This window comes from Electrophorus electricus, chromosome 18 (genome assembly GCF_041902795.1).
Source record: "Electrophorus electricus isolate QZ-2024a chromosome 18, ASM4190279v1, whole genome shotgun sequence".
Taxonomy (NCBI): domain Eukaryota; kingdom Metazoa; phylum Chordata; class Actinopteri; order Gymnotiformes; family Gymnotidae; genus Electrophorus; species Electrophorus electricus.
The window spans coordinates 6,081,981-6,099,180 of record NC_137514.1 but is presented as its reverse complement, the minus strand read 5'-3'; the positions used below and the strand labels follow the sequence as shown (position 1 = coordinate 6,099,180).

At 49.7% G+C, this 17,200-nt stretch overlaps 2 protein-coding genes across 2 annotated transcripts; both read left to right on the top strand.

Annotated features, from left to right (window-relative positions):
• Nucleotides 1–23: 23 nt before the first annotated feature.
• taf5l (TAF5-like RNA polymerase II, p300/CBP-associated factor (PCAF)-associated factor) lies at nucleotides 24–5,647 on the top strand. Its single transcript, XM_035535193.2, has 7 exons — nucleotides 24–146; nucleotides 737–878; nucleotides 1,041–1,145; nucleotides 1,427–1,620; nucleotides 2,058–2,204; nucleotides 2,658–3,044; nucleotides 3,278–5,647. Exons 2-7 carry the CDS (start codon nucleotides 740–742, stop codon nucleotides 4,082–4,084), a joined length of 1,779 nt encoding a protein of 592 aa, XP_035391086.1. The 5' UTR covers nucleotides 24–146; nucleotides 737–739; the 3' UTR covers nucleotides 4,085–5,647.
• A 118-nt stretch (nucleotides 5,648–5,765) lies between these two features.
• On the top strand, nucleotides 5,766–17,126 carry capn9 (calpain 9). The gene is made up of 20 exons (XM_027013740.3): nucleotides 5,766–6,410; nucleotides 8,088–8,157; nucleotides 8,594–8,712; nucleotides 9,298–9,431; nucleotides 11,132–11,300; nucleotides 11,412–11,495; nucleotides 11,610–11,695; nucleotides 11,919–11,996; nucleotides 12,134–12,294; nucleotides 12,703–12,857; nucleotides 13,230–13,438; nucleotides 13,721–13,757; nucleotides 14,036–14,116; nucleotides 14,548–14,605; nucleotides 14,727–14,791; nucleotides 15,277–15,345; nucleotides 15,471–15,549; nucleotides 15,809–15,925; nucleotides 16,339–16,397; nucleotides 16,539–17,126. The coding sequence occupies exons 1-20, from the start codon at nucleotides 6,225–6,227 to the stop codon at nucleotides 16,563–16,565; spliced, it is 2,043 nt and encodes a 680-aa protein (XP_026869541.2). The 5' UTR covers nucleotides 5,766–6,224; the 3' UTR covers nucleotides 16,566–17,126.
• The last annotated feature ends 74 nt before the right edge of the window (nucleotides 17,127–17,200 follow it).

The window sequence follows — 17,200 nt, the reverse complement described above, 5'->3', positions numbered from 1 at the left end:
GTCGCTGGCTTCACGCTTTGACGAACGCGTGAAGCCGTCGATGATGGAGCGGCGACACCGAGCATCCCCTCAGCTGTGAAAACTCTCATTAATTTTAGGATTTTTTCCCCTTTTTTCCTTTTACCTTCAGAGGAGAAGGACATGCAGTGAGTATAAGAGTAACTGGCCGTGGCGTGCGCTTTTCTAGCGGGCACTAGTCCCGGCCGTATGCGCAACTGTGAAGGCCCTGTGTGATTAGCTGGGCTTGCTAAGCTAACCCTGCGCAGAAACACCCTCGCAGGCGGCTCTTGTTCGGACAGATCGCTACGTTACGTCTTCAAAAAAAGTCATTTATCGGCCTGTGGGAGCTAACATGCCATGTATTTTCTTTCCTGGGTTGCTCGTTGCCAGTTTGGGCTCTTTCGTTGCTGTGTAGCTAGTTAGCAGACAGATGCAGAGGTAACGGAGGTGCTTCGTAGCTCAACCAGCTCCGTCGACTCATTCATTGATTCATTTCGTTGCACTGCAATTTCCCCTCCCAAAAAAGGGACTGAAATGTGGGTCTGTTGAACTACCGAGTGGACCTCGGTTTCTTGACGGCATATGCCGTGGAGAGTTTTCGAAGTAAACGAACGTAATTTGAAATGGGCGCTATTGCACTCTGCCCAGTGACTTCCTGAGCACCGCAGTCGAAGAAGCTCACGTTGGTTGGGTTGCCTAATCCTCCCGTGGCTCCCGGTACATTTTCTCTCCGCAGGTGATGAAACGGGGCCGTGCGGAGCAGATCCAGTACGCGGTGGCGCAGTACCTGAAGCGGCGCCAGTATGTGGATGTAGAGAGCTCGCTCAAAGGGGCTAAGCTGACGCAGTCCGCAGAGGAAATGGCCGCCAGTCTCACGGGTACTTAACAGGACCGCACGGTTGTCATCAGAGTTGGTCAACACACTAGTTGTCTGTGTTTGGGGCTCATTTGGGGATGGTGATGGATTTGAAGTGTGTGGATATCTCACTGCATGTTATTTCTTGGTAAATCAGACAAATCTCTTGCTTTCTCATCTCCAGTCCAAACAGAGTCTAGCTGTGCAAACGTGGTGTCAGCAGCACCCTGCCATTCAGACTCTCAGCAGTATGAGTCTCAGTTCTCCAGGTTACGCACCTTTTTGCTGGGTAAGTAGAACACAGGTGAACCTGACTGGTGGACCATTTTGGTTTGTTCTGAGTCTCCACCAGCTTGTGATGTTCATAGCACATGTGGCAGGGGTGTAAGCCTTGCAGAATGCTCTCTGTGAGGAGCTGAAGGTCACCTTGGGCTGTGGACAACAGCCTCAACGTGATACCACAGGATTTTGTAGCAAACCGAATCTGGATTGTGGAGGTTTACTTCAATGAGGGTTCTTTTCTCTCTCTTCCTGTCTGTCGGTGCTCCTTCCTCCTCCCCTCCGTGTCAGAGGCGGAGATACCGTTGGGCCGGGAGGTGAGCGCGGTCCTGTTTCCTCTCTTCCTCTACCTGCATCTGGACATGGTGCGCTGTGGCCTGAAGGGGGCAGTAGACGCATTCTACGGCCGCTTCCACTCGCTCTTTCAGCAGGATGGCGAGCAGAAGGCCATCGTCGAGCAGCTCCGTGGAGTGCTCACGCCACAGGTCAGTCACCATGACAACAGCAGCCCTCACTGCTGGACTGTCGCCATGCTGACAGCAACTCTCACAGCAGGACAGTTTCCAATTCAGCAGCGGCTTGCAGTAACCGTGTTAGTAAGTATGAAATCAGCCGCTCACACCGCGAGACTGGCGCGTTCACAACCGAAGCAAAGCCCTTGTTTGGACACATAACGGGCACCTCGGTCCAAGGTGCATCAGGACCTGGAAGCAGACATGGAAATGAGTGAAATGTTTCCAACGGGGGTATTGAATAGGATTTTATTTAAAAATAAAATAAAATAAAATTCCAGCTATGGGATGTAATCTATACCGTAGCAGCTTGTGGAAGTATTGTGTCTGCTGTGTGATGTGCTGTTGAAATAACGCATCGCTAATCCTGAGCGGGTGTGTGTTTGTGTCTGGTGTGTGTGTGGCTGCAGGATGTGGCCTCAAACTCCAAACTGTGTGCCCTGCTGGACCACAAGTACGTGGTCCACCTGACAGACCGCGCCTACAGCTACCTCCTACGCTACCTGCAGAGTGAGGACAACAGCGCCCTCTGCAGGGTGCTCAGCACACACCTACAGGTGCGAGTGACCCTGCTGCCAGAGCAGCGGCCGTGAGGAGGTCAAGTCTGTGTGGTCGTTATGGTACAGAATAAGTCATTTAGTAAAGCGTAATGCGGGGGGAAAAAGTAAACCATTAAAGTTGCACTTCAAAAACACACTGGTTTTAGCATTCAGAGTAGTTTGAAAAGTGTTACAGGGGATTTTGGGGATGTGGGGCACTTTATTGCATCATAGTTAGAGTTTGATGGAATTATGTGTACTTGGGACAAATTGTGGCCCTTTCTGTAAAACTACAGTAGGGAGGGGGGGGGGGACCATGTTAAAATGCTGTGAATTGTGAGGGCAAAAAAAAGGTTTCTTGAGGTTCAAAACCGGAGCTTTATGCATGCTGCTGTTCACTGTACCACCTCCGATCTGGGATAGGAAAATATCCGAAATACTGGAAAATCTGTTTCTCTCGTCCCATCACAGGTGGAGGTGACGGCCGTGCGCCACACCGACTACCAGCTCTACGGGGCGGGGCTCGTGGCGGGGGTGGACGGGGCAGAGGGGGCGGAGTCCGTGGAGGTCCCGGCAGGGCTGCCACAGAGCGAGGCGGCGCTGGAGGCGCTGCAGGATTGCATCAAGCGCGTGCGGGAGGGCCCGCCCTCGCTGACCACCGTCTGCTTCTACGCCTTCCGGGACCCGGAGGGGCTCCTGAACGGCGCCGAGGTGTCGCCCGACAGCCGCCTCCTCGCCGCCGCCTTTGACAGCTCCGCCGTCAAGCTGTGGAGTCTGCGCGCCCGCAAGCTGAAGGCGGCGCCACACGCCGCCGACGTGGCCACCGTGCGGCTGGCCTGTGACGTGCTGGAGGAGGAGGTGTGGCCACGCCCACAAACACCCACGCATGCCACAAACGCCTCGCAAAGTCTCTCAAGTGCTTAGTTTGTGCTCTGAGTTTGTCGTCTAATTTTTCAAAACTTACGTAGTCGCTTTATTATCCTTCTTTGGTTGGTTGTTTCCACCTTTTAAACCATATTTCTATAGTTAACTTCATTTTCCTAACCTGTTTATTTCTCGACGTTTGTACGTTTATGTGTATTTCTGTTCAGGCGGATGAAGAGGACAGCTCGGGGAGCGAGACGAAGACCCTGCGGGGCCACTGTGGGCCAGTGTACCGCGCGGCCTTCCTGACGGACAGCTCGGGCCTACTGTCGTGCTCTGAGGACTCAACGGTGCGCTACTGGGACCTGCGCACGTTCACCAACGCGGCGCTGTTCGCCGGCCACGCCTACCCCGTGTGGGACGTGGCCGTGAGCCCGTGCAGCCTGTACTTCGCCACAGCGTCACAGGACCGCACGGCACGCCTCTGGACGCTCTCGCGCGCCTTCCCGCTGCGCGTCTACGCCGGCCACCTGGCCGACGTCGACTGCGCGCGCTTCCACCCCAACTCCAACTACCTGGCGACAGGCTCCACTGACAAGACTGTGCGCCTGTGGAGCATCCAGCAGGGGGCAACGGCACGCCTGTTCACGGGCCACCGCGGGCCCGTGCATGCCCTGGCCTTCTCGCCCAACGGCCGGTACTTGGCATCGGCGGGCGAGGACCAGCGTGTCAAGCTGTGGGACCTGGCGTCGGGCGGCCTGCTGAAGGACCTCCGCGGCCACGCCCACTCCGTCACGGCCCTGTCGTTCAGCCCGGACAGCTCGCTAGTGGCGTCTGCCGCCCTGGACAACTCCGTGCGGGTGTGGGACATCCGGGGCGGGCACGGGGGCGGGGCGGGGCCGGCGGCAGACGGCTCCAGTGCGGAGCTGGTGGGGCTGTACTCCGGGGATACGGGCAGCGTGCTCAACGTACAGTTCATGGCCTGTAACCTGCTGCTGGTGACAGGCACAGCACCGGAGAAACAGGAGCAGTGATGGACAGACGTGTGTGTGTGTGTGTGTGTGTGTGTGTGAGAGAGAGATATTGAGAGTTGGAGAAGGGTTGGTCCATATTTAACTTCAGATTTTGCAGCCTAATGTCCCAGTAAGCACAGTTATGTGGACAGACCTGATTCTAGGTCAGTATGACATATGTTGAACAGGCCGTGTTACGGGACTTTCACTCAAGACTGCACTTCTGTAGCATCTGTGTTTGAATTTCAAGACAAGTAATGAAGCTTTCAAGAAAGAATGAAGGCTGATTTAGCAACTGTTTGCTTAACACTTCAAAAAGTTATGGCCTGTTTACGTTTTACTGTTTCATGTGTTTGTTTGGGGTTTTTTTGGTGGGGGTTTTTTTAAGGTGGAATTTGAATTTTTTAAAGGAAGGTCTTGTAATTTGCAGAAGACCATTGCCTTTGTGTGTGTGTTTTTTTTTTTTTCTTTGAAATTCGAGACCCAGCCTGGTTTGCCACCTGTGTTCAGAGATGTGCGTTATATCCCACAATGCTCAGGATCTAGGCGAGTTTAAACATGAAGAATAAAGATGTCGCTACAGGGGTTAAAGGTGCACTAAGCAAGATTGGTTTTTTTTTTCTCTATTTTTATCATAGCTGAAGCCCCACTGATGTTTTGGTATTTATATAATCTTGCACCATGCAGGATTATTTTGGAGAATGGCTCCCTTTCCAGGTCTTGCGGTGCCCTCCACGGCCACCCACAGACGCACTTTATAGTTTTGCGGTGGCAGTTCCCCGGTCAAGCTCGGACTACTGCGTGGCTTTTTGTCAAGATGTTGCTGGAACTGTGCACAATTCCACAGCAACCACACTACTGAGGGGGCGGCGGGTGTTTACACTGGTGGCAGCGACACACTGTTCTTCAGGTCCATCAACTGACTGCCATAATCTCTCAACACCGCTTAGTCAGTGGACCCATGTCGTCGTACGGAGAGTGAGAAACCTGTCTGAAAGAATGTGGTTTTGGAAGAAAAAAAAAATAAAAAAATTAGACGGATGATGAGGGGTTTGCCGTGACGCCATCATTCAAGTTTAACACTCCAGGGTTTCTCCTTTAGCAGCACAGCTACATTTTTCACATTTTTGGAGATTTTACTGAATGGGTGGAACAAGGAGGAGTAGGCGTGGGGTTTGGCTGGGGGTGGGGTATATGAAAATGGGCCTGGAATTTGGTAGGAGATGGGACATAGGGAAGTGGGCGTGGGGGTTAACTTGGGGTGGAGCTTATGAAAATGCAAACCAGGTAGCTACTTAATTCCTCTGGGACTGATTCTGACACTGGTTGTATCTGTGGGATGGGCCCCTTCAATATCTCGAAGAATATGGGCTGAAGTGTGTGTGTGTGTGTGAGAGAGAGAGAGAGAGAGAGAGAGAGACTAATGTTATGTATTATGTGCAAATGTTTGCCACCTTGTCTGCAGGTATGCTAAAAATCTAGATACATAAGAAAAAAAACTTTTGTACTCTTTCATACCTGTCTGCAGAAATCCAACATTTGTATTGTGGTTAATTAAATATGTAAATATATTTTATAATATGTGGTATTTGTTTGGTGAGTTATTGTTGTGAGGGGTGGTTAAGTGTTCTTGGTGTAGAAGTTATTTTTTGTGACCTCTGCATGTACCTAATGCACTTAACTCACAGTACTGTCCTTTTGGGTAGCTGGCACTGGCCGTGTAGATGGTTGATGTTGGCAGGTGTGGAAGTCCATAATGGGTCTGTTCTGCACACAGCCTTCCTTACAAACCCCTCCTTCATTCTCTTGTGGAGGTTTTGTTAACTGTTGTTATTAGGAATATATAAAGTATTACAGTAATGGAGTACTGACAGCTCCGGAGGGTTTGTTGAGGCGTGGTTGCGAATGCCTTTTATCGTAAAGCGGACCAACGAGAGTGTCAGACTGGATCTCCGAGAAGAAGGTGTGAGCCAGGTGTGGTGACTTTTGCTCAGGAGGCCAAACCTGTTTCCCTTTCCAAGAGGGGAAGAACCTGACTAGCCTGTCTGGCGCGCGTGCACGCACGCACACGCACACAGACAGCCGGCAGGCTGAGAACAGTGGAGCCAGCCTGCCTAGACGCACGCCAGTCGAGCTTCGTCACTTCTGTCTCCGTGCAAGCATGCCTTTGAGTCCCGCACTGTCCCGCGCCGAGAGCGCCCAGGCCGACGGCAGGAGCTATGAGCAGCTGTGGCAGGACTGCCTCCAGAGGAGGAAGCTGTTCGAGGATCCTGATTTTCCCGCCTGCGACTCCTCGCTCTTCTACAGCCAGAGCGTGCCCATCAACTTCGAATGGAAGAGGCCCGGGGTAGGTACCGTGCCGGGTTGGACCCGGGGGTCGGCCCGGTCCGAGAGGACGCTGGGGAACAGCTCAGGGAGATTAAATAGGAATTTTGACACAGGAATGGTGGCCGGCCCTGTGGGCGTTTATTTGAGGGTGTCTGATGTGAAGGTAGTGCGGTGCTGACCGGATTCGGATGCTGTGTACTGTTACCAGCGAATGATCCGACTCTCCACCAGCCTGCTCAGGGGCTGCTGGCTTGGCCAGTTTTGGGACCCCTGTAGCCTGCTGTACGGGATGCTCTAGTGGGACTGAATTAAGTAGCAACTCTTTGATGGGGTAGATGCTGACCACGTGCGCTGTGCATGTCCAGGCTTTTCTTAACATCTGGGCAGTAGCGCATTTGATTCAGCCAGTGATGGTGAGGGTGTGTGGTACAGGCCAGGTCTCCACATCACCGAGAGGCTTAACGTGAGCAGATGTGGTAGAACCTTAGCACCTAATGCTCCTGCATGAGAACTACTTCCACGGATGCTCGAAGAAGGACCGTTCGTGTCGTGCTCTGGACACATGCGTCTGCTGAATGCCGTGAGCGTAGGGCCCTTTAATTCACCAGTGTAAATACAGCAGTTTGAATGAACCCGTCTGCTCTGTCAGAGGTTTGTCACGTTTCACTCTAGTCAGGGAGCCGTTCGGTTCTGTGGATGTGGTTTAAATCAAACAAATGAAGAAAAAATCTGGGATTTCTCTCCTCCACCTCTCATTAGAGCAGCAGGATTATTGGGTTGGTGTGTCCTGGAACAAGTTGGTCTGGTTTACTGAGCCAGTCCAAGGGTTCAAAGGTGGCTTTTTCAGGTGCAAAATAGTGACACCCTGTACTGCAAATGTTCTTGTCTTTAAAGGTATCCTCTATTCAGTCTTGCAGTTACACACTTCTCACAGCTCATATATAAAACTCCAGGCTGCAAAACCCACCATTCGGTTATGTGATCATTAGATAGTTCAATACTTCTAGCCCTTCTGAAAGTAATGTGGTCACATCACTAATATGAGTATACCTGTAATATATATTGTATTTTAATTTCTCTGGTATCCCAGCATGCATGTTGTAGACTGCGGGCTGTTATTGCTTGTGCTTCTCTGATGGGAAAAGTCAGCGTTCTGACTCCTGGTGTGATTCTTTGGGATGTCCTCAGTCTTTTATCCAGAGCTGATGGGTGGGGAAGTGCTGTAAGGTTTGGCACAGGGCCTAAAGGAAAAGTTCACCATAAATTCGGATTGTTTTTAAGTTTGTGTTTGCATCATATTTCGCAGATTGAAACACCAGGAGAAACTCGGGTTTCTTTCACGCTGAAACACCTGCCCCAGCTTCTGTTCACGTGCGCTCGTATGCCATTGAGAGTAAAACTAAACTTCTCTCTCAGCTGTTGCACTGTCTGAGGTGGGAGTGTGTGTGTGTGTGTGTGTGTGTGTGTGTGTGTGTGTGTGTGTCTGTCACAGGCATCTTTCACACTAGGGTAGAGCTTGATCACAACTATAAGAATGTGACCATACCTCATAGAAGCAGCCTGAGTGCTCCTCCCTACCACCCGCGCACTCCACACTGCAAGACTACTTGGCAACGAAAATCAATCTCCTTCCCTCCCTCCCTCCCTCTCTCTCTCTCGCTCGCTCGTACTGTCTCTCTCCCTCTCTCTCATACAGGATATCTGCAAAAACCCCAAGTTTATTGTCGGAGGGGCCGACAGAACGGACATATGTCAGGGGCAGCTGGGTGAGTAACACACCCTCCATCAGCGCAGTTATTTCTCCAAGCTCTGCTGCTCACCTGGTCCAGCTGTTCTGGCAGGCGGGAGCCTAGCCACATGCGAGGCAGGGGATCTACTGCTGGGGTCCCCCAGGGTGGTGATATAGTGAGGATTCACCATAGAAGCACCTGCTAAACCCCCCCCCCCCCCCCCCCCCCACACACACACACACACACAGAGCCAGGTCTGCTTGCTACACAACCCACACGCACAAACCCAGTGCATCCTATATTAAAAAAACAAAAAAATACAAAAACTATGTACAGTGGTCTGTCTCAATTAATCTGAGCCATATGTACATGAATCCTTGGAATGCTAATCCCAATGTAGCATGCTCAGTTTTAATCTGGGATAAGAGGTGGGTTGTGGTCCCTAATTAACCCCTTCCTGCTGTGCCTACAGGAGACTGCTGGTTGCTAGCGGCGATCGCGTCTCTTACCCTGCACAAGGACATGCTGGCGAGGGTGGTACCCCCGGACCAGAGCTTTGATCGCGGCTATGCTGGCATCTTTCACTTCCAGGTGAAGCTACACACACATGCTCTCACACACACACACACAGACACAGTCTCTAAAGTGAGCGTGTGTATGTGTGTGTGTAGATTGTAGTCCCCCCCCCCCCCCCTCAAGATGTCATAAAGGATACACATAGACTTCTATAATTACAGAATATAATTTTTGCATAATCTGTAACTGTAAAACCAAACACACACAATTAAACTATGCTGCATAAAATAAGTATTTTGGGGTTTTGCTACAGGCTTTGAGTTTGAGTTGTTTTGATGAGTGGTGATAAATGTGGTGATAAAGGCAGATTGAGAAACAGCTGTAAATACCTTTGGTGTCTGGATCTACTCGGAGGACGAGAGAGCTCATGGCACCAGTCGAGACAACAGCCTGCCATTTAACCGACTGCCTGTCTGTTTGTAGCTGATTCAGAGCAAAGGATTCCTGCATGTGATTCATGTGCTGGGAGGAGAACTGTCTGCTGAATGAGGGAATGAATGTGTGTGTGTTTTCCTGTAGCTTTAATTGAGCTATCTCAACTGCTGTGTGTGTGTGTGTGTGTGTGTGTGTGTGTGTGTGTGTGTGTGTGTGCGTGCATAGTTTTGGCAGCATAACCGCTGGCTGGACGTGGTTGTGGATGATCGGTTGCCGTGTGTGAGGAACCAGCTGGTGTACCTCCATTCTGCTGAAAATGATGAATTCTGGAGTGCACTACTGGAGAAGGCCTACGCCAAGTGTGTTTATACACACACACACACACACACACACACACACACACACACACACACCCTGCTGGAGAAGGCCTACGCCAAGTGTGTTTACACACACCCTGCTGGAGAAGGCCTACGCCAAGTGTGTTTACACACACCCTGCTGGAGAAGGCCTACGCCAAGTGTGTTTACACACACCCTGCTGGAGAAGGCCTACGCCAAGTGTGTTTACACAGAGAGACACACACACACTGCTGGAGAAGGTCTACGCCAAGTGTGTTTACGCACACACTGCTGGAGAAGGCCTACGCCAAGTGTGTTTTACACACACACACACACACACACACACACACTGCTGGATAGGGCCTACGCCAAGTGTGTTTACACACACACTGCTGGAGAAGGCCTACGCCATGTGTGTTTACACAGAGAGACACACACACACACACACACACACACACACACACACACACACACTGCTGGAGAAGGCCTACGCCAAGTGTGTTTACACAGAGAGACACACACACACACTGCTGGAGAAGGCCTACGCCAAGTGTGTTTACACAGAGAGACACACACACACTGCTGGAGAAGGTCTACGCCAAGTGTGTTTACGCACACACTGCTGGAGAAGGCCTACGCCAAGTGTGTTTACGCACACACTGCTGGAGAAGGCCTACGCCAAGTGTGTTTACACACACACTGCTGGAGAAGGCCTACGCCAAGTGTGTTTTACACACACACACACACACACACACACACACACACACACACTGCTGGATAGGGCCTACGCCAAGTGTGTTTACACACACCCTGCTGGAGAAGGCCTACGCCAAGTGTGTTTTACACACACACTGCTGGAGAAGGCCTACGCCAAGTGTGTTTACACAGAGAGACACACACACACTGCTGGAGAAGGTCTACGCCAAGTGTGTTTACGCACACACTGCTGGAGAAGGCCTACGCCAAGTGTGTTTACACAGAGAGACACACACACACACTGCTGGAGAAGGCCTACGCCAAGTGTGTTTACACAGAGAGACACACACACACTGCTGGAGAAGGTCTACGCCAAGTGTGTTTACGCACACACTGCTGGAGAAGGCCTACGCCAAGTGTGTTTACGCACACACTGCTGGAGAAGGCCTACGCCAAGTGTGTTTACACACACACTGCTGGAGAAGGCCTACGCCATGTGTGTTTACACAGAGAGAGACACACACACACACACACACACACACACAGTGCTGGAGAAGGCCTACGCCAAGTGTGTTTACACAGAGAGACACACACACACTGCTGGAGAAGGCCTACGCCAAGTGTGTTTACACACACAGTGCTGGAGAAGGCCTACGCCAAGTGTGTTTACACAGAGAGACACACACACGTACACACACACACACTGCTGGAGAAGGCCTACGCCAAGTGTGTTTACACATACACACACACACACACTGCTGGACAAGGCCTACGCCATGTATGTTTACACACACACACACACACATACACAAGTGCATGCATGCACATGTGCTCCTGTACCACACTTATGGCCATCAAACCAAAATACACACCACCCACAACACAGTTTTAAACCAAAATATTATGACTGAGTTGCCACAGACACCACTTGTGCACCTATTTACAGATTTGTCCGGAAGCGTTTGTGGTTTATGGAAAAGGAAAGGTGTATTTGACGTAGGTGTGCGTGTGTGTGCGGGTGGCAGACTGAACGGCAGTTACGAGAGTCTGAAAGGGGGCAGCACTCTGGAGGCCCTGGAGGATTTCAGCGGCGGGGTTGGCGAGACATTTGAGACCAAGGCCGCGCCTTCTGACCTCTTTGACATCCTGAAGAAGGCCCTGGACAGGGGCTCCATGATGGGCTGCTCCATAGATGTGAGACTGCTTTGAATTTAAAACGGTGACATTTTAAAAGTGGAGATATTAAAAAGGATCAAAAGGTTTAGATTATCTCTCTCTCTCCTTCTCTCCCTCTCTCCTCTCCAGATCACCAGCTCAGCTGAGTCCGAGGCTCAGACCTCTACTGGCCTGGTTAAAGGACATGCCTACTCCATTACGGGTCTGGAAGAGGTAACAGTTTTTCACAGTCGTGGCGCCTACTTGTGCACACATTTACCTTGACATGCTTCTCTCTCTCTTTCTTTTTCTTTCTTTCTTTCTTTCTTTCTTTCTGTGGTTCTGCAGGTGAACTACAGAGGGAGAAAGGTCCGGCTGATCCGTGTCAGAAACCCCTGGGGTCAAGTGGAGTGGAACGGCCCCTGGAGCGACAAGTACGTGTCCCGTACTGACAGAACTGAGACTACTGCTCAAACAGTATCTCGAGTGGCAAGTGTTTATACTGACACGCTGGAAGCGTTTGCTTAATATGCACTAATAATGTTCCAACCTGGGGTTGTACTGGGCGTACTGGTCTGCATGGTCAGCAGGTTCACTGGTCTCGCGCTGGGCATCCTGAGAGAGCAGCCTGCTCTGAGTGTATCTTGTGTCATGCAGATCCAGAGAGTGGAGCTACATTGACGCGGCAGACAAGACCAGACTGCAGCAAAACGGCACTGAAGATGGAGAGTTCTGGTAGGAGGCTTTCGGCACGGCTGGTGGAGGTGCTACACCAGAATGACGGCTTCGCTGACCGCAAGTCCCTCGGGGTGCCTGTAGCTTCTCTTCCGATTACCATGGCAACCTAATGCAGCCATGCACCTGTGTTGCAGGATGGAGTTCGAGGACTTCAAGGCGAACTACGACCGGGTGGAGATCTGTAACCTGACTCCGGACTCGCTCACAGACAACACCAAGAAGAAGTGGGCCAGCAACATGCTGGAGGGCAACTGGATCCGCGGCTCCACCTCTGGGGGCTGCAGGAACTTCATCGGTCAGGGCAGACAGCGCTCACCACTGGTGCCTCACCAGCCACAGAACCCAAAATGACCAAATACAAATAAAACGTTGCTGTACAATGAGGCAGACCAAGCAGTTTATCGAATGTCCTGTTCTTTTGGCTGTGCCTTGGTTAATGAATAAATCGATCAATTAAAAACCAATATTGAACTATAATCAGGAGCTGTTTTACAGACAACCTTTAGGGCTGAGGTCCCTAATACAGTAACTGAAGGCCCCGGGCCTGTCCACAGCTTCGTTGTATTCGGAGGTCAACTGTTTATATGCTCTAAACTATTTGACCCCACCCCTTTACCTAGAAATGACCAGCTTTGGCTTCAAGCCCCAAGCAAAGGTCCAGTTGGGGAACCGCCACGATTCTGTCCATCCCTTTTCTCCACAGACACGTTCTGGATGAACCCTCAGTTCAAGCTGCGTCTGGAGGACGCTGACGGAGACGGCCAGTGCAACGTCCTCGTGGCCCTCATGCAGAAGAACCGGCGTAGGCTCCGCAAGGAAGGACTCGACCTGGAGACCATCGGCTTCGCCATCTACGAGGTCAGGGGAGCGATGTCACTTATCTGTGAGGTCAGGGAGCGATGTCACTTATCGGAGATTCCATTGACGATGCACGATTTTAATTAATAACACCCAGACTGCCTTTCTCTTTGCCATGTTGATTTTTTTTTTTATAAGCGCTTTGGCAATACGAGCACAATTTAATTTAATTGGAGAGAGAGGGAGAGGGAGAGGGAGAGGGAGAGAGAGAGGGAGAGAGAGAAATAACGGAAACAATCATTGAATTGAGTGAAGGCGCTGTGGTGTTGGAGCCCTGGGGTGAGCTTCCTGCCCCTGCCGTAACCTTCGTGTAATGCCCTCTTCAGTATAGAGACTGCATGTTCTCCTCTATTGCCCCCCCCCCCCTCCCAGGCCCCTAACAACGAGGACCACTTGGAGAAGGAGTACTTCCGCTTCAACCCGTCGAAGGCCCGCAGTCGCACCTACATCAACCTGCGGGAGGTGTGCGAGCGCTTCTCACTGCCGCCAGGCAGCTACCTGCTGGTACCCACCACCTTCCAGCCCCACCGCGAGGCAGACTTCATCTTGCGCATCTTCTCCGAGAGCAAAGTGGGGGCAGTGTACGTCTCTCACTCTCTCTTTCTTTTTCTACCCATTCCCAACACCATACAGAATATTAGCCTTAAACAGTAAGCATTGTTTAAATAAAAAGGATCACATGGTATTTTCCTTATTTATTTATTTTTTACATTGTGTGTTCACTAACCTCTGTGGGAGCATTTCCCCAGACAGTGATGCCGCAAAACATTTTGAATATAGGTGAATAATGTCCAGGTCTTGTCCTGTCTGTCTTCCACATGACCTCTGACCTTCCATGCTAATGGCATGCTGCGTGTGTTTAGAGAGATGGGGAGTAAGGTTGAAGCTGACTTGCCTGATGTAAGTACCTTTACGTGCCGGCTGATTCCCCTTCTAGGTTTCACGCTTCGCACCAGGTCTGAAGGAACTCTAAAGACCACAGAGGGACGTGCTGACCAGTTAAACGCTCGAGTTTTTGATTTGCTTTATGTTCGTCTTAGCAGTGGACCCGAGTCACTAACATAAACACACATTTCTATAGTTTGTTTATACTATATTCAGGTTTTATGTAGTTTCTTGGAGGTTTGTTGAGCTTTTCTTGAGATGAGACTGTGTGTGTGTGTCACTGACCCTCTCAGCCACCAGCGCCTACTCAACCAGATAATGAGACGCCTGAGGAAAAGGGTCTCCGAAAGCTGTTTGAGCAGGTGGCAGGCTCGGTAAGGAGAAACACCCGGATCAGACATGCAGATCGGACAGACACAACACACAGATACATGCGGATAAAACACACAGGCATGAGAACAGGACATGTTCAGTGAGGGTAAACACGTGGATCAGACACACAGATTAGAGACACAAGCTTGAGCACAGGACACGTTCGGTAAGGGGAAACGCACAGATCTAACACACCCATGAGCACAAGACTCACTCGGTAAGGGTAGGTCTTAGGGTTTCAGGTTTATTTAGGAGTCATGGTGTAATTTCAATGTAACAGAAAATCTATTATGGGGTATAGACAACGTAACACACACACTCAGCCAGCAGAGCTGTGCTGTAGAACCACTTTGACCTACATTGTGGTGGCCGACACACACCGTGTGCAGTTCCTGTCCCTGAACTGTGGTCGTCCTGGGCCGTGTGTTTTCAGGACCAGGCCATCAGCGCCTACGAGCTGCAGGACGTCCTCAACGGAGTCCTGAGCAGAAGTGAGTTCATTTGCTTTTTACTCAGTTACTGCCCTGCCTGACCCTGGTTCTCCATGCGGCAGGTTAATGGTTAGCGTGTGATACTGAAGGTATTGTTGTGACCAGCGTTCTTTCTCTTCAGGGAAAGAAATCAAGTTTGACGGCGTGAGCCTCAACACCTGCCACAGCATCATCAACCTGATGGATGTATCCTTCCACGGCGCCGTGACCTCTTCTCCCTGCACGCGACCTCGCCAGCGTGGACATGCACTGCCGCAAACCACTCGCTCTAGTACTGATGTCCACAAAAATTTACAGCATGTAGCAGACTGCACAGAAGTGCTTTGTCAACTCCATGGAACTTGTCCCTAGACTGACCTATTGGTAAAGTCCTGGCAGAGACAGACGGACCATGCATAAAAATCAACACAGACAACAAGAGGTTATTCCGTGTTTGTTTAATTGAAAAGGTGGGGTTTTTTAAAATTTGGATGACGTTAACCTTATTTAGAAACATTCAACGTTGCAGCTCCAGCTAGTTTGTGTTGGTTGGTCAATTAGTTCTGTGTACCTCCGCTACCCTCCAGCACACACAGTCCGGCAGGGCTCGGGGGTGACTTCTGTCTTCCTGTGCCGTGACATCTTTTTTTTTTTTTCAGTGTTACACCTTTCTCCTTAACCAGACTGTGCAGGTGGATAGCTCAGGCATGATAGAGTTTCAGGAGTTTAAAGTCTTATGGGAAAAGCTGAAGAAATGGATGGTAAACCTTCTCTTCAATTTAGGCCCCTTGTCGTGTGCTCACTAACTGCGCAGTCGTGTGCTCACTAACTGCGCAGTCATGTGCTCACTAACTGCGCAGTCGTGTGCTCACTAACTGTGTTGCAGGTGCTGTTCCTCTCCTTCGATACGGACCGTAGCGGACGCATGTCCTCCTATGAGCTCCGCCTCGCCCTGAAAGCAGCAGGTGAATACCCAGTCACCCACCTGCAAGCGTACACACACGCAAGCGTATATACACACACACACACACACACACACAGCATCAGCTTTGCTCTTGTCATGTCTTCCTTAAGATGAGTCTGGTACCATGAGGCAGGCAGCCCACTTTAGCACACTATGGTGCACACTAACACTATAGCGCACACTAGCGCACTTTAGCACCCTCTAACACAGTATGAAGGTGGTACACATTCATAAACTGTCCACTGTCATGTATTTTGAAGGGATAAAGCTGAACAATAAACTGCTTCAGATGATGGCACTGAGATTTGGGGACGAGAAGAATGAAATCGACTTCGATGACTACCTAACCTGCATCGTGAGGCTGGAGAACATGTTCCGTTAGTATCCTGAAACACCGCAGAATGGTCATGTGACTACACATCAGCGGAATAACTGAGTTTTGGACTCGTTTTAAATGGATACTCATTTCCCAGTACTAAAATGAGGGAAATTTAGTCTTTGGCTGGGATCTGTTGGCACAGAAAAGACCCTACCAATGGGATTGTGTGATTGTGATTTGTGTGATTTTGTGTGATTTACAATTATTGTTCCAGCACTCCTAGTTCAGTTAATAACTTAACTATTCAACCAATCATGTTGGAGTAAAGTTTGGCCCTCAACACAGTGATGCAGCCCTCCAGGGCTTCTGATAGGAAAACCACATCTCTGTGCTTTGATTGTTCTAGCCTAAAGTTTAGTGTGAGGCATAAACAGGTGCTATAAATCATGTTATATAATCTTTGTTTTACAGGAGTGTTCCAAGCCCTTGACGAATATAACAGAGGAGAAATTACCTTGAACTTTCAACAAGTGAGTGGAGACATTTTATTTTTCCTCAAATCTATAAACATATGAGGACATATTCAGTACAGTACAGATAATATATATATGTGTGTGTGTGTGTGTGTGTGTGTGTTTTGAAACATTTGTACTCCTTTTTTTTTTAAACAGTTTCTCATCTTGTCAATGAATGTCTGAAGAAGATGGAAAACTACAAAAAACTGCAGAAGTAATAAGCAGCCATTAAATGGTGGCCATGCTGTGCTGTGGCCTCAATGGTGCTAAAATGCAACCACTGTATCTCTGTACGATGCCTTCGTTTCCCCAACACCCAGAGATTTATCTTAAACCAAGGCCACAGTATAATATCAGTGAAGAATGAATTTACTATGATATTTAGCTTAAGCCTGATCTTAAGCGGTTCCCTATAAACTTTACACTCTTTAGACTTTTATTTGTGTTTTCATTTGATCTGCTCAAGGGCTGATTTAAGTATGTTTTTTTTTTATATGATTAATTTTTCCCCAAATTTGAGTTGGCATGTTGAGAATAAAATATGTAGATCACGTGTCTATTTTCACAGAGTTGATCATCATAAAGATGATAATGTAGTTGTAGCTCAAGTTTAAATAAACTGAACTCAAATCCCATTTACACCTGGAATTATTAACACCATTTTCAACTGTCTGAATCACAAGTAGACGCCTGCTATGGATATTACACTTGGCATTAATTTGTCTCAAATCGGGGTCCGATGCCGCCTGATCTATATTACATGTGCCCCGAATGTCACGTTTCCTAGCTTTTAACTCAGACAGCTGCTACTGTCAGTG

Coding starts and splice junctions, on each gene's coding strand:
- taf5l (XM_035535193.2), top strand. CDS start 740: ATGAAACGGGGCCGTGCGGAGCAGATCCAGTACGCGGTGGCGCAGTAC. Junction 1,621..2,057: donor GTGGAGTGCTCACGCCACAG/GTCAGTCACCAT, acceptor GTGTGGCTGCAG/GATGTGGCCTCAAACTCCAA. Junction 2,205..2,657: donor TGCTCAGCACACACCTACAG/GTGCGAGTGACC, acceptor GTCCCATCACAG/GTGGAGGTGACGGCCGTGCG.
- capn9 (XM_027013740.3), top strand. CDS start 6,225: ATGCCTTTGAGTCCCGCACTGTCCCGCGCCGAGAGCGCCCAGGCCGAC. Junction 11,997..12,133: donor ACTGAAGATGGAGAGTTCTG/GTAGGAGGCTTT, acceptor CCTGTGTTGCAG/GATGGAGTTCGAGGACTTCA. Junction 16,398..16,538: donor TTACCTTGAACTTTCAACAA/GTGAGTGGAGAC, acceptor TTTTTTAAACAG/TTTCTCATCTTGTCAATGAA.